The sequence below is a fragment of the Suricata suricatta genome, chromosome 7 (genome assembly GCF_006229205.1).
Source record: "Suricata suricatta isolate VVHF042 chromosome 7, meerkat_22Aug2017_6uvM2_HiC, whole genome shotgun sequence".
In the NCBI taxonomy this organism is placed as follows: domain Eukaryota; kingdom Metazoa; phylum Chordata; class Mammalia; order Carnivora; family Herpestidae; genus Suricata; species Suricata suricatta.
This window is the reverse complement of record NC_043706.1, coordinates 72,088,218-72,104,997: the sequence shown is the minus strand read 5'-3', so window position 1 is coordinate 72,104,997 and position 16,780 is coordinate 72,088,218. Positions and strand designations below refer to the sequence as shown.

At 36.4% G+C, this 16,780-nt stretch overlaps 1 protein-coding gene across 6 annotated transcripts in view; it reads left to right on the top strand.

The window, feature by feature from the left end:
* The window catches only part of SNAP91 (synaptosome associated protein 91), a 151,947-nt gene that overhangs the window by 55,896 nt on the left and 79,271 nt on the right, over nt 1-16,780 (top strand). For all 6 annotated transcript variants that reach the window (XM_029943951.1, XM_029943950.1, XM_029943945.1 and 3 more), the window contains exons 3-8: nt 261-403; nt 1,008-1,083; nt 1,842-1,944; nt 3,569-3,662; nt 5,297-5,408; nt 14,577-14,683. In XM_029943951.1, the coding sequence (XP_029799811.1) occupies nt 261-403; nt 1,008-1,083; nt 1,842-1,944; nt 3,569-3,662; nt 5,297-5,408; nt 14,577-14,683 (635 nt within the window). The remainder of the gene's footprint in view (nt 1-260; nt 404-1,007; nt 1,084-1,841; nt 1,945-3,568; nt 3,663-5,296; nt 5,409-14,576; nt 14,684-16,780) is intronic.

Below are 16,780 nucleotides of genomic sequence, written 5' to 3'. Positions count from 1 at the left end.
AACTTGAGAGACTATTGAATGCTGAGAATGAACTGAGGGATGAGGGGGAAGGGGGAGGGAGGAAAAGAGGTGGTGGTGATGGTGGAGGGCACTTAAGGGTAAGAGCACTGGGTGTTGTATGGAAAACAATTTGACAATATAATATTATGGAGAAAAAAAAAGTAATTGTGGGAATCCTGTTTTAGTAAACAGGTTTAAAATTTGAAATGATTTTGCGTGTAATGGTTAATAACATTGTTGGATTTCTTCCCCTTTTATAGATTTGATCCAGGCTACCAATGAGACCAATGTTAATATTCCTCAGATGGCTGACACACTCTTTGAGCGGGCGACAAACAGTAGCTGGGTGGTTGTATTTAAAGCTTTAGTCACAACACATCATCTCATGGTGCATGGAAATGAGGTAAATGAGGAAAACTTAACTTTTCTCTTTTTGTGGGGGAGGGAGGCTTTTACAGAGGGCTCTTTGACTTTTCACTAATTAGGAGAAGAAGAGGAAATACATAGTTCAAAATCATCAAGAATATATATTTTAATCTTCTATTTAGCTATTTTTCAAAAAATGAATGGTAGACATTCTTTTGGAGACACTGAAATATTAAACATTACTGGTACTTAAAAAATATATATCAAAAATGTATTAGTGGTCAAACAGTAGAATTATTTTTCCCATTAGGAATAGTTTTTAAGTGAAAATTGCTTTCATAAAACTGCTTAATTTTGGAAAATATTAATAAATTTAAAATGACACATTTTATATGGGATGCCTACTGAATCATACTAAATTGCAGTGTTTCTGTTGTATAAGAAATGAAAGATCATAAAATGTAATTCTAATTCAGTGATTACCTTTCAGTCTTTTTTCCCTTTCAGAGAAAGAGTAGGAAGCTTTATAACCGAATAAAAAATAAAATCATTATGAGAATTTGTAGCATCCTTTAGCATCAGAAATTGCTTAAAGGTATGATTTGGGAATATTGACTTTAATTATAATTTTTGTTTTTCAGAGATTTATTCAGTACTTGGCCTCTAGAAATACACTATTCAATCTCAGCAATTTTTTGGACAAAAGTGGATCCCATGGTGAGAATATTTATGTTTTCTAATTTTTTAGATAATGCTCTTGATGAAGGGTTTTGGTTTTTTTTTTAATTTTTGAAGTGAGGTTATTAATCTGTAGTATGGCTGATAGTTCTATTTGGTATTTAAGAAAAAAACTTAAAAGTAATTATATAGTTTATAGAGTTTTAAAATATTTAATTGTTAGACAACTCAGCATATAGATAATATTAATTTTACTCTTTGTCTTTTTCCATGTTTACGTTAATAGTATTCTAGAGCCACATTTGTTTGTTTATGAAAGTAAAAAGGCAATGAAATGAAAGATACTCCCCAATTAAAAAAAAAGATTCCAATCTTGAAGCACTGTTCTTCATAAATTAGTAGAATTTGAACTGCAGTCATGTGTCCATTCATCATACTTAACTTGGTTGCCTGTCTTGTATAAGGCAAGCACACCAAGCAAGTAGTTCTCAGATAGCTAGGTGTATTAAGACAGAAACAGCCTGTTATTTGAAATGGTGAATAAAAAAAATGCAAGGAAAATCAGAAAAGGTCATTTCTACAAGAATGGTAGCATAACAAAATTGAAATGTCGTAGGATGTCTCATGCGTAAAGTATTTTGCTTGCAGTAGGATTTGAAATGAGGTCTTTCTGGTACACTTAATGACCTCATCCTAGCATTATTTACATTTCGGGAATTTTTAAAAATTGGTACTAAACAAAGCACAATTGAAGGTACTTTATTAATTAGTTTTACTTCCTCTGCTCCTCCCCCCAGGTTATGATATGTCTACCTTCATAAGGCGCTATAGTAGATATTTGAATGAAAAGGCTTTTTCTTACAGACAGATGGCATTTGATTTTGCCAGAGTGAAGAAGGGGTATGTTTTTTTTTTTTCTTTCTCATATTTATTTGAACAGAGTAAGTCTTGACTTACCTGAAGTAAGCTTAAACGCTAAATAATTTTGGTCATGAAGGCCCAGTTTACAATCACCTGAATAAAGAGACTCAATGGTATTATAGAAGTTATCCTTGAGGTTGTGATATGTATTACTTTATATTTTCATGCAGAAAATCTAATTTGCTGCCCAGGGTTGACACAGTATTTCATTTTATTTGCTAAAATCAATTCAAAATTCATAAACACATATATTTCTTTAAATAGAGAAAATTTAAAAGGTCATTCAAAGTACAGTGGCTCTAGTTGATAATTGTTATTTCAGTGTGTTTTGATTGAGGTAAAACAACACACACACACACACACACACACACACACACACTATTGAACTGATTAGTAATACTAACCATGGCTTTAGAAAATCTCATCAAAAGAGAAGCACTTGCTTTTTAATATATAATTATCATTTATTTCCCTCTAAATTGATGTTGAATTTAATCAGAAGTGTTCTGCCATAAATTTATGCAGATCTTGTATCTTTTCCTAATTTGAAATAATGACAAGATATTGGAGATTTAATATTTTTGTCTCAAGAATCCACACAAAAAGATAAAACTCAATTTTTCTAATATCCAGGCTTAGCTTTGAAGTATTTTTTTTAATCATGGTGGTGAACAATATAAAATTGCCCATGCAAAATAATTAGCTTCTTGTGGGTGAACACTTTATAGAATTAGGTTTTTACTTCATGTCCTACTCACTATAGATGATTCTAGTTTACATGCTTTCCTCTGACTTTCTACATGGGCCTGGGCGGCCATGGCTGACGTTATCAGCTGCATTGCAGCCTTTCTGCAGTAGCCTTCTTAGGAACTCTGCACCCTCTAATGGGCACATAAGGATACCTTGGGATGCTTTCCCTTCCCTTGAAGTGGGAGAGACCCTGAAAGTTGCCATCATTAGCCTGTTCACTTCACCTCGGTATTTCCCTCAGCTACTGCGATACTGCATGCCTGCACCATCACCAGACGCACGAGCTCCATAAGAGGCCTGTGGGTGGGCACAGGGTTCAGTGCCCCGTCTGATGTACTCTCTGCCATGAGCCTTCCATTGTGTCCTCTGTAGCTGGTTAAATTCTGTCTCCTTTTGCCCATACTGTGCATATCTGCTTGCATTTTTCTTCTTTTGATAGTTAGTAGTATACAATCTGTAGTCCCAGCCCTATGGGGTTTGAAGGTTTCTAAGACCTGTGCTCTCTCCCTTCCTCAAACAAACAAACTGGCATTCATGAAACATATACCTCTGTTATAGATTTGGAAAAATCCATCCCAATAATTCAACTGATCTCTTTTATCCAGACCACACTGCTTTCTTCCTTAGGGCAATGCAGAAAAAAGAAAGCCTTGCCTGTGTGGTTGAGGAACAAGAATGGGTAAGAGGAAGTAGTGTAGAGAGGGTAATCAACAGCAGCCTCTTCATATCTCAAAATCATCCTGTAAGATTAACAAGGAAATGGGGGGGCACAGCTTAGAAGGATGCATGTGGACTTGAATTTTCCATATACAAGGAAGTTTTATCTTTTTCTTTTTTTAAAAAAATATTGTAGGGCCGATGGTGTAATGAGGACAATGGCTCCTGAAAAGCTACTAAAGAGTATGCCAATACTGCAGGGACAAATCGATGCACTGCTTGAATTTGATGTACGTATATCACTAGAAAATGTTTCTTACACAGTCAGTACTGTCTTTTGTTTGAAGATGGGCTACAGGTAAAGCTAGGAATATGCTCAGGAAGCAGATTTAGGTCTCCCTAAACCAAATGAACTCCCTAGATGAACACTTTATTTAGGCTCTTAGCACAGTAGAGATGAGTTTGGTTACCCAGTTTGGACACTTTACCAGGTGTTTACTTAAGTCATGGAAAAATACAAATAGGGCATTCTTGGAACTCCACTTAAGAGCAGAATGATGGTTTCCTATTGTGTTTGACAGGATGAAGTAGCTACAAGGTGTCCTTTAGGCTGCTAAATAACTTAGTCTGCTGATAGAGGCCATTTTATATAGACAGCTTAGATGACAGCATCCACCAAAGAGAATTTTCTCTGTCATGGTCTTTGTTTCTAGTAATACCAACACGACATGTGTCTTAAAACCATACTTATATCTTGAGTGTGGTGGTAAATACACTGACCTACGTATGTATAAGGTTATGTAGAAAAGCACACACACACATTCTTGAGTACAAGTGAAACTGGGGAAATCTGAATAAGATTGGTGGATTGTAGCAGTTGTAGCAATATCAATATCCTAGTAGTTTTGTAAGATATTACCCTTGGGAGAAACTGAATAAATGGTATATGGAATTTCTGTATTTTTTTTACAACTGAATGTGGATTTATGGTTATTTCAAAATGAAAAGCTTGAATAAACGTGTCTGATTCACAAATAAAATATTCTGACATGTAAGAAGATTGTTAATTCAACATTGTTAGCTTTCCTTTATTCTGATGGTTGCCTGAAACAAAAATTTCCCTTTAGTATTAGTAACTTAAAATTTCTGTTAAAATTACACAATTTAATCTATAACTGAGTCCTAGTCACCACATTCATCTTATGAAATTTCAGTAAAATCAGAAAACCATCTTGTTTTTTTGGTGGATTTTATAGTAAGGATATCACTAAGTATTTAAGGAATTGCTTCTCTTAACTTTTTTTTCCTCTTTATTCATTTATTTTTCTTTGCTTTTCTTGCCCTTAGAAACAGTGCTGTCTTAAGGGGGTAAAGTCATACAGGAAAAAAGAACAGACCCTGAGGAGTTGTGAACAGGGGTTGGGGATGAGGAGAAATTATTCTTCTTTGTGTTGGTGATTAGAGTTTGGTGGATGGGTGAATGTTATGAATCTCAAGAATTATTTTGGAGGTCGCTGACTAAGGTGTCTGTTCCCGATAGTGTGCTTCCTCACTGAGTCACTGCAGGTCCCTGGAGCCTGAACCCTTTCAGAGACCTTTACATAGGGGAAATGGAAAAATATAACATAGTAAAAAACAAAAAAGACTAGATGTTTAGAAGTGGATTTGATTGACCTATGGATCATTGATCAAATGGGATGTATAGATGTCTTAGAATTGAGAGGGCTAACTTAATTGACTGAAATTGAAACAAAAAATATATATAGTCCATCTTTTAATGTTGGTAGAGTTACTACAAGAGTTATACAACATTTGTAGAATGTGAATTAATTTCTTAGTAGTCATTTGAGACATTTCCATGTGCTCTGAGAAAAATTGTCATTTAATGACATGTAATTAACATTAATTTTTCCTCTTTTTATAGGTGCATCCAAATGAGCTAACAAATGGTGTCATAAATGCTGCATTTATGCTTCTTTTCAAAGATCTTATCAAACTTTTTGCTTGCTACAATGATGGCGTTATTAACTTACTTGGTATGTAGAACTGTTAATGGTGTCTTTGAATAAAGACTATCAGAATGCAAAGATTTGGATACTATAGACTTAATACATAATAATCTAAATATATTATTCATTGAGGTCACATTTCTCTGTTATTATATCAGTCTAGATTAAGTGCAGGAAACAGAAAGTACTCTAGATGTTTAAGCAGGAAGGGCTTTTATACAGGGATTTTGGTGCTTACAAAATATTGGAATGACTGAAGGTTCTAAGCTTTGCCTATTGGACTAAGTGCCGATATGTTCTACTCCACTGTGCTAATAGTTACCTCTGATGTCACCTGTAGAGATGCGTAGGGAATAAGAATCCACTTGGCACCTCATTAAGTATAAAAACTACTACAGCTCCTAGGTTCCTTGACCCATACACTCCAACAGTGATGAGCAAGGTACCATAGCCTGACCAGTGGTTCAGAGCATATACTAGAATCTTTAACTTTCTAAGGTATCGTCTTTGAGTGGGTTTAAAATAGTGTCTTCTATAGACCATTCCATAATTATGTAAGGTCAGCTATTTCTGGACTGAAGGGATTCATGCTAAGACTGACACATTCTGTGGGATGCATCTGTTGTCTCACTTCTTGTGAAGTAAAATAGAAGTAGGATTGTGTGAGATACCATGATGGGAGTAATTCCACAGTTGGTGGCACTGGCAAAGCAATACGGGCAGAGGTGATAAATCCATATCCAGCATGAACTGTCTGTTATGATCTTTTCTCTGGTAAAAGGAATAAATCCTTGACCTGTTACTTGGTGGATGACTCCATACTTCTTGGATTATGATTCCATAGTAGAGGCTCAGCATTGATCTCTGTTTTGGACAAACTAAGGACTTAGCAACAATGGCAGATATATCAGACTGTGTGGTTAGACCTATTCATAACCTCAGTTTCTAATGTAATAGGCACTTTGTTCATCAATGTATGGAGTCCTCTTACCTCCCTGATCATTGAGAACCTTTTTGTGGCATATGGCCATTGAGCTACATTTGCATGGAATGAAAATAGTCTCATGCTCCTTATCCATTCTGAGAGGTCTACTCACTCCTTTTCTTCAGACCTTGTCACCAACCTTCCAGTTTTATTTTTTACAAGTCCCTAGTCATCCAGGCCAGCAGTTAGTTTGCTCATATTTTGGGGTAGTTCCATTTGTTTCACTATCTTTCTTTTGACCTAAAGTGAAAATCAGATAGATATACTGTTTGAAGTTTGGCCTACAGTGAAAGATTTCTTTCCACTCTCAAGGTCACTCCTTTGTGGGTATTTAATGATTCAGCAAAACCACTTTTCATTAGTGCCAGCACGAGAAACCATCTCTAAATCAACCTTGAATTCTTTCTCTCCTCAGTCTGCAGGTCATGGCGAACTCCCCAGAGGCCATGGTGTGATTAGAGGGAGAGGTGCAGTGCAGAGAAGTCAGTGCACTGGGAATCTGAGCCATCTGTTTGTACACCCTGCATGGGTATTCAGAGTTGGCTTGAGGCTGACCTCTTCCATACCAGTCTCATTTGATGATAAGAGTGTTCTCGCACTTGCCCAGGTTATGGGTTTGTAAATTAGATAACACTTGAGGTCTTATGATCACTTGATATTCTATGGTTAGAATCTCAGCCTCTATAAGCAAGCCAAGAACAGTTTTTCCAAAGGAGATTAGTTACTGTCTGAAGAAGACATGGCTCTGGACTCTAAGAAACTTTGTTGATGTGGTAGGTCTCTGAACTTTCATAAATTCTGTCTCCCACCCAATGACATACATGTGACTTATCAAGGCACCTAGCATAACAAATTCTTGCCCACCTGGTATAATCAGCCTGATATCGTTAGCGTGATAATCCATGGGATTATGACAGCTAAAGAGGTTGATATCCTTAAAATTTTAAGACAGCAAGTATATCCCTGCCAGATGAAAGCAAACTACTTCTGATGGGCTCTGTTTATTGGGATAGAGATAAAAGAGTTTGCTGGTTTGAAAACTGCCTCTCAGGTGTCAAGAGTGATGCTGATTTTATGCTGGTAAGGACATGTCTGGAAATCTGCAAGTCAGGGTCACCACCTCATTAGATTCACGGTAACCTACTGTAAATCTCTACCTACAACCCATGTCACAAACTAGATATGCAAAGTAACTGAGGAAATCTTGGAATTGCTACCCTTGTATCTTTCAAGAGGTCAGGAAACCAGTGTGGAGACTCTGCTAGTTTCATAGTATTTCCATTAGAAACATGTATTCAGGAAACTGGAGAAATAACTACAGATGGTGTCACACATCCACTGAATCTATTTTCTTTTATCACCTAATCCTTAAAAAGCTTCCACTCAAATGGGTAAAACAAATAGTGACATTTTGAGTCCATAGGGAGTAGCATCAATTTAGCATCCATGTCCCCGAAAAGTCTGGGTATGTCCCCTCCCCTGGGTATAGTCACCCTGGTAAGGGTCCCTTTTGCAGAAGAGTAAGAAAAAGTGCTTTTGGCTGTGTTTCAAGGGCATTTCTCTAGACTATTTGGAGAGCTTATTAAAATTCAGCTTGCTAAACCTCAACCCAGACTTTCTAATTCAGTAGGTGTGGGGTAGGGCCTGAGAATTTGCATTCCTAATAAGGTCCTGAGTGGTGCTGTTGCTCCTGGTCTTGGACTTCAGTTTGGGAACCACTATTTTAGAGCTACTTCCAGATAGTAAGGCTAGCATTTTGAATCCATGTTTTTTGGCATGTCCACCCAAATTGACAAATTATCATTTATATCCAAATCTAATTTAATACTCTTTCATTCCTGGTCAGAACCTTTAGAATCCATAGCAGTTGTCTACATTTTTATCAGTGAAGGTTGCTAGATTCAGAGGAAAAAATACAAGATCCCCACTTAAATTCGTATTCAGATCAACATGAATAATTTTGTTATGAGAGAGAGAGAATGTGAATGTGCAGCATGTGCATGAATGGGGAAGGGGGCAGAGAGAGAGAGAGAGACAGAGTATGAGCCCCAAGCAGGCTCCATGCCCAATGCAGAGCCCTGTGTGGGGCTTGACCCTATGACTGTGAGATCATGACCCAAGCCAAAATGAAGAGTCAGACACCAAATTAACTGAGTCACCCAGATGCCCTATGAATAATTATTTTAATATTAGTAAGTCCCATGCAATAGTTGAGACATACTTACACTGAAAAGTTATCTATTTACAATTTAAGTTTAAGTCAGTGTCTTATATTTTATCTGGAAACCCTACAGCCAACAGAAATTTGTAAGAACTTGTACTTCTTTTAGCTTATATATATATTTTTTTCCTCCTTGGTCAGACTTTGTACTTGTACAAAGCATGCTGGCTTCTAAATATCATTCTAAATATTAAGGCTATTGGCAAGGGGAAAGAGGTAAGAAATAGATGGATTGGATATGAGAACATTTTTCATTCCCTCATGAAAAGTGGCTTGATTACAGCATCTCCAAACAAGGCAGGTCCAGCCTCTTCAGACTGAGAAGGAAAAGCTTCTCTAGCAAGAGTAGCTCACTTTGGTTTGAATCCACCCAAGCACTCTCCTTTACAGTTTTCTTTCTCAATAAACTTCCTTTTTCACAAAGGAGACCATGGTGAGGCTGGGCATTTAATTTGACAACATAGGTTGTAATTCAGCAACCTACAAGATTAGACTCTATGACTTTGAGCGATGACAGCCCTATGTCTGCCAGAGATAAGATTATTTGAGGGCACTTTTGGAGTATCACTGACTGGTGATTTGAGCCAATAATTTAAAATCCTGCGTTGTCATTGTTCTTTGGAGTCAGGAGCAACCGTTCACTCTATATTCTGTTTGCCTTATTCCCCTCATGGTGGTCTGTCCCAGAAGCTTGGTCTGGTAAGCTTCATTTTAGCTGCTCATTTCAGAAAACCCTAGGTGGTGATTTAAGTAATTATTTTGCTCCTACATGGCACAGACTATGAGAATCAATCTTCTGAGAGTTGTGGGTGGTCATCACTGCCTTCAGATCCAGCCAGTTACACATCTAATCCCAGATTCCCACCTTTGACATTTTTGAGGGTCTAGTTTCTACAACCTCTCAAATACCAGATAACAACATACTTACTCAAGAAACAGAAACCACACTGCATACTCTAAATTTAGAAAGAGATCTACTGTAGGGAGTTGGGTGATTAAGTAATTCTCAGAAGCCTGCAGGACCTGGTCTAGGCCCAGCTTCCTGAATGACTTCTGGAATAATAAATCGTCACATGCCAGGGAGGCTGCCACTTTATGGGACACTAAAAATAAGAAGCTGCTGCCGCTACCTTGGCTACTCTGCAGCCCTAGTAAACCAGAAAACGGACACCTGAGGCTACAATCCAGGAAGTAGGGAGTCACATTAAGTAGGAGTAATCACTACTCCTCAAAACTCGGAAGCTGGAGGGTAGCCGGTGGAATGCTGCCGAAAGATAACCTCACACCTCTAGGAACTGTCTCACAGAAATAGTTAAAAATGTACAGGAAGATGGTTTCCACCTCTGTTTTACCTTCCAGATCTCTCACAGGTCTAATTTACAGAACTGAATTTGCATCTAGCATCCTGACTTCTCATGAGTCTAGAAAAAGAGAGAATGGAGGCTGGGTAAGGCAATCAGACACTCCTCTTAAAGATGTTGCCTTACTGGGGAAAGACACCTGCCCTTAATATGTAATGCAGCACTGTATTAGCTTTATTTCAGGTGGGAGGGTTTCTCAGTAAACCAAATAACGAATCTTCCCATTCTCTTTGGTTGGGGTCATTTTATTTTTCCTTACCACTTTTAAGTGTGAGTTTTTGTTAAAGTTCATTTCTAGCCAGGTTGTGTGTGTGTGTGTGTGTGTGTGTGTGTGTGTGTGTGTATTTTCATTGAAAGCCCTGTGATTTCCTATTGAGATACAAATCTCAAATCTGTTATTTCAGGCCTACCTTTTTTCTGAGCTTCAGTTTTACAGGCCTTATTCGTAGACACTAAAATTTAGATATTGTGTTTTTAAAACTCAGCAACCTCCAAAAAATAAACTCTTGAATTTACTCTTCCTAATCTCCTTATTTCTGTTGATAATGTAATATGTATTTTAAAGCTAAAATCTGCTATCTTTGAGTTCCTTGTCTTAACTTTCATGGCCAGTCAGAAATGAAGTTCTGCTGATTTATACTTGTGCCCTCTCACTACAAGATCTGTGGTCTTTTTTGTTTCCTACTTCTGCTTCAAGAACGTTGGACTTACTGCCTGTGCAATTCACTTACCAATTAAACATGTGAAGCCAGGAGCGCTTGTGTTGCTCAGTCGGTTAAGCATCTGACTCTTGATTTCAGCTCAGGTCATGATCTCATGGTTCGTGAGATTCAGCCCTGTGTCACACTCCGTGCTGACACTGTAGAGTCTGCTAGGGATTCTCTTCCTCCCTCTTGCTCTGCCCCTCCCATGCACCCTCTCCCTTTCAAAAATAAATAAACTTAAAAAAAAAAAAAGAAAAGAAACATGTGAAGCCATGTGATTCTCCTTGCTGGTCTTGAACATCTACTTAAATGCAGCTCTATTTTACTTTATTTTGACTTCAGAGATAATATTATAGTAAGAATGGGCATTTTCTCTTTACGTTAAAGTAATAACCATGCAATATATATTTTTATTTCATCTAATTTATAAAAGAGAGTCTGTTGGCTAACCTTAGGAATAGAAAAGGTGATTTGAAACTTTGTATTAAAGATCTGACTTCAAAAGAGATAGAGGTATGCATTCTTGGCTCATCACATTCTGGTGCTGACTGGCCTTCATTCAGCATTGCTGTTAAATTGCTATTTGAAAGTTCCATGCTAGAGGATAGGTATACTTGCTATCCTGAGTGTTTTGAGACAGGTATAGATTTTTTTGTTTGTTTACTAAATAGTGCTTGGATTTAGGTTTATAACTGCACTATGGGTTAGTTTTAATCAAGGACTTCATAAACAGTTCTTTGCATATAGTGTTGGAATCAATAGTGATGCTGCAAATCTTTGCAAACATTTTATCACTATAATGATACTCTGATGTGCAAGCAAGAAGATGCTTTCCTTCTGACAAATGGCCTTTAGTAATAGTCCACATACAAAGCCTCAGTGTACTTCACAGAATGAGATTCCTTTTCATCTGGTTCTTTTCCTTAGAGTTGTTCTATGAAAATTAATACTAATATGATAAGGGAATTTATCAACACATTATAAATATTATGTTACAAAGGCCAGATTTGAAATTTAATACTGAAAATCAACATATGTTATCTTTTGTGTGAAATGAAGACAGAGGATCCTTTCTGGATACCCATCCCTTCCGTTAAGAGTATTAATTTCTCAGGGTGCCTGGGTATCTCCGTTGGTTAAATGTCCAACTTCAGCTCAGGTCATGATCTCACAGTTCATGAGTTTGAGCCCCACGCTGTGTCCTGTGCTGACAACTCAGAGCCTGGAGCCTATTTCAAATTCTGCCCTTACCCCACTCATGCTCTGTCTCTCTCAAAAATAAATAAACATTAAAAAAATTTTTTTAATATTTCTCAGGGCACCTGGGTGGCTCAGTCCATTAAGCGTCTGACTTCAGCTTAGGTCATGATCTCACAATTCATGAGTTCAAGCCCCACGTCAGGCTCTATGCTGACAGCTCAGAGCCTGGAGCCTGCTTCGGATTCTGTGTCTCCTTCTCTCTCTCTCTGTCTCTCTCTCTCTCTACCCTTTTCCCACTCATGTTCTGTCTTTCTCTGTCTCATAAATAAATAAATATTTTAAAAAATTTGGAGCATTAATATCTCTTGGCCATACCCTAGTCATTGAGAAGACAAGGGAACCTCACAGCTTCACTTATCAGTACATGTTGTTTTTGCTGTGTCATTACCACTGTTACAGAAACAATTATGAAATTATAACCTAAAGCCATAATAATTTAATGTCTTTTGTTCCTGTATCCTAAATTACCATGAAAAATAAGAACAATTTAAAAAGCATCCAGAGGAGACAAGTTGCTCAAAATCTTGATGCATTAGTTCTAAAAAGAAATTGAGATTATTTAGTTGATTCCTCTTTTTATGTTTTTGCTGAAGATTTGATGCAAAGAAATAAGCTTAGATTATTAAAGAAGAGTAATTTAGACATTTGGAAGAAATTATTTATGTGAAGATTATTTAAAAAGAAAGAAATAAAATTGCTTTATCAGAATAAGTCCTTTTTTCCCCCAAAAAGTTTAAGCTAAAAGAGATTTGTTCCCTTATAGCACCATGATTCCATCTGTAGCATTAGAAAACAGAGATGGATGGGATAAAGATTAGATTTGACCATTTTTAAAAAATTGAGGTATAGCTGACACACAATGTTCTATTCATGTCAGCTGTACAGCGCTTTGATTTGACAGTTCTATACATCATCACTCAGTACTCACCGTAAGTGTAGTCACTGTCTGTCATGACACGGTGGTATTTCAGTGTCAAGGGAAGGGAAGCAGGGTTGTTACAATATTATTGACTGTATTCCCTATGTTGTACTTTTCATCTCTGTGACTGATTTATAATTGGAAGCGTGTACCTCTTAATTCCCTTCATCTATTTCAACCACAAGTTTGTTCTCTGAATTTAAGAGTCTTTTTTTGTTTTGCTTTTTAAATTCTGCACATAACTGAAATCATACGGTATTTGTCTTTCTGTGTCTGACTTGCTTCACTTAGCATAATATCTTCTGGGCTAGATTTGGCCATTTTTTAAAAGCCTCACTTCCCTCTCAAATCTCAAGTGGAAAACAGTATGTGTTTGTTTCCTTGATCTTTTTCTTCCCTTGAATGCCCTACAGGGGAGGTCTGTGTTAAATGTAAAATTACCCAGACTGTCATCAGAAGGTAATGAGTAGCTACCCTCAATAATTAGTTCTTTGTGTAATTATATATTATTAAACCTTTCTTGAGAAAATTAAAAATGCTTTTAAGGTAGTAAAATTATATGCTGAATGAAATTAAGAACTTTAAAATATGAGAGAATATAAAAATAGTATGAGTTTAACAATGTGAAAATATAAAATAATGAAGAACACTGAATCATCTTCAGTTATGATCTAGAGTTGCCTGGAGGCTAGGGCAGGGTCTACTGTGTCTCTATCTGCAATGTCAATAATTATTAACTGAATAAACTGATGAATGACTGGCTGGCAAAATACTGATAAATTGTTTCCTTCCAAAGATGTGCAGAGAAAATAACTCCCATACTATAGTTATGTTGGAACTATAGTACCTTACTGATTATGAATTCCAGTTTTTGAGGCGCATGAGAGAACAGCAAAGCGATCCTCTGTTTTTGTGTCTAGGAAGTTGAAGTTTAAGAAAAAGGATACAATTATGGACTGGAAAGTCATGATGAGTTTGGTAAACCAAATGTTTTTCACAAAACTCCCTACCTTGTAACTAAGAGACACATAATGTTTGCAAAAATTCATCTATGGACAACAAAAGTATCAATATATACAGAGTATAGACAATTTAAAGAATTCTTTAATTTGGCCAAGTTTATTGCTTTATGATATATAGATAAGTGGTTTATGATGAGCTAGCAAGAAAATAAGGATGCTATAAAATGCATTCATAACTTTTGAGATTATCATCAAGTGTTTGATAAAGCAGGGTACTGGGATATATGGATCATGAGTTTCACTTGTGACATTTCATATGTTCTTCTACTTTAATTGTACTTTTGTTATTTAAATGCCTTTTTTTGAGACACCTAGAACATAACACTGTTCTCAAACTTTATAGGTCTGGTTGGTTAGGGGCTTTAGTACCTTCTGTGGGTTTTAGGGCCTACTATTTTAATCCTAACATTCATTTAAGTTTTTTTTAATTGTTTTGATATATTTATTTTTTTATTTTATGTTTTAATGTTTATTTACTTATTTTTGAGAGAGAGAGCACAAGCAGGAGAGGGGCAGGGAGAAAGAAAGACAGAGTCCCAGGCAGACTCTGAGATGACAGCCTGATGCTCACAAACCATGAGATCATGATCTAAACTGAGATCAAGAAAGAGAGGCTTAACCAACTGCGCCACCCGGGCACCCCTAAGTTTTGATTAATAGTATTAACATAGCTTAGAAGAAAATTGAATATAATAGCCTTTACAAAATGTTCATCTCTTCCAGAAAAGTTTTTTGAAATGAAGAAAGGACAATGTAAAGATGCCCTAGAAATTTATAAACGATTTCTAACTAGAATGACGCGAGTATCTGAATTTCTCAAGGTTGCAGAGGTAAGTGATATTAAGCTTTGTTGGAAATAAAACTTAGGAATATTAACTTCTATATCTGGAGTCAATAGTAGGGTTTATAATCTGCCAAGACATTCCGTCCCAGAGCCCTAGCGTATAGGGTTGGAAGGGACCTCAGAGGTCATGTCCTCCTGCTTCTCACTCAGAACTGTGCCCTGCACTGCTGCATCCCAGTTAGAGGATCGTTCTATGTTCAAATAAAGGTGTCCTGGGTAATGAGAAGATTCATAGCTCTGCAAGGTGGTTCATCCCTCCTTCCTACTTAATGGCTATCTTTGATCATAAGAAAGGGCTTCCTTTTTACTGAGCCCTGGGAAAAAAAAGCTCTTAGGAATGTCTGTGTATTGTGCTTAGTGTGTAGAAGTCATAAATATGACCTTCTTACTTTGTCACTGATTTAAACACAATAAAAAAATTAAATAAAATATCGTTAATGTTATGAAGTTTATACATTGTTTCTTCAGGATGTCTCTTTGTTCTTAATCACAATAACTGTGTAACCATACAGTTGGTGTTCCTGAGGTTACTTGTAAGTTATTTTATGAAATCCAGTTTTTGATGAACACTGATATTGGAAGTTATGACATTGTTATTATAGTCCTTTGGCAGGATGACCAGTTGTTTACTGTACATGTCAGTGAACGACTTGTTAGGACTAACTGAAGTGCTGTGTGAGAGGGGTTCTGAAGGTCAACACCAAAGCATATGAAGCCATGGACATGGGGCATTTTCATGCCATATTTTTGCTATTTTTGCCATTTTCAGAATATAGTACAAGAACATGCATTTTATACACACAACTCCAAAAGCACTCTAGTCTGTGCATTATCTTTTAAATTTCATCTATTCACAGGAATAATAATTGTCACATTCATATTAGGAGACTAAAAGTTGTAAAGTGCTATCTCTTGACCTTTGGTCCAAAGAGTTTGTAATCAGAATAAAGGTCTTTTTTTACATATAATATGGGAGACAAGAATAAAGAAGCGTGTATAGGAGTTACATACACATTAAAGCATATTAATGTGTGCTTCTTGTAAGTTTATTGATGTTGGTTGTTTTTAAGGAAGGAGAATTGCTAAAACTTTTGTTTTCACTGCCACACAAGTTTTATTTTTGTATTTAATAAGATCTTCCTGTGGCTTAACCTTAGTTATCAATATAATCTAGTAAAATTTGCCTTTTTAATAGCAGATTTTAATACTGCCTAAGCATCCAGAGCAGAACATCTTTCATTGTTTCATTAATTCCTGGTACACATGCTACCCAGTTTTCTTATGTCTAATTGAATATATTAAGGTAAGGAGCTGGGCATGTGACAGCCTGGGGTATACATTTCTCTAATCAGCACCGTAAGGCTGGGTTCAAGGTCTTCATGAAAAAGGGGGTATTTATTAATTCATTCTATTTTTATTTAAAAAATTTTTAAATGTCTATTTATTTATTTTGAGAGAGAGCGTGTGCATGAGTGAGCAGGGGAGGGGCAGAGAGATAGAATCCCAATCAGGCTTCACACTCAGTGTAGAGCCTGATGCCGGGCTCCAACTCACAACCGTGACATCATGTCCTGAGCCCAAATTGGATGTTTAACAGACTGAGCCACCCAGCCACCCCATTATGGTTTTAGATGTAAAATTTTATTTTATGTCTCTTGATAACCTTGTGTCAGCACAGACCTACTTCAGGCTGTTGAGAAGGAAATATATGGAAATTCAATGGCATTTTGAGAGTTTTTCTTCAAATAACTGAATACAATATAATACTTTTATTTGAACATTATGACCAAGACTTTTTTGCAGATTGATACTAATTTACAAAAATATTTTTAATAGAATAAACTCTAACCCACAGTGGGCTAACAATAACATTTGTGTTTTCTCTCTTTAAATTACATTATTCATAATTTAGACACTAATTCTTTGAATACAAGTATTGACTGGTTGGTTATTATTGGTAAATACAGAAATTTCTTAACACATGTACAAAGCTTCTCTCTCTACCAGACAGCTCTTGTGTGGTATACATATGTGTGGACTCATATCAAATAGCTACCTTGTAGTTAGTACCATTTTCCTGAAG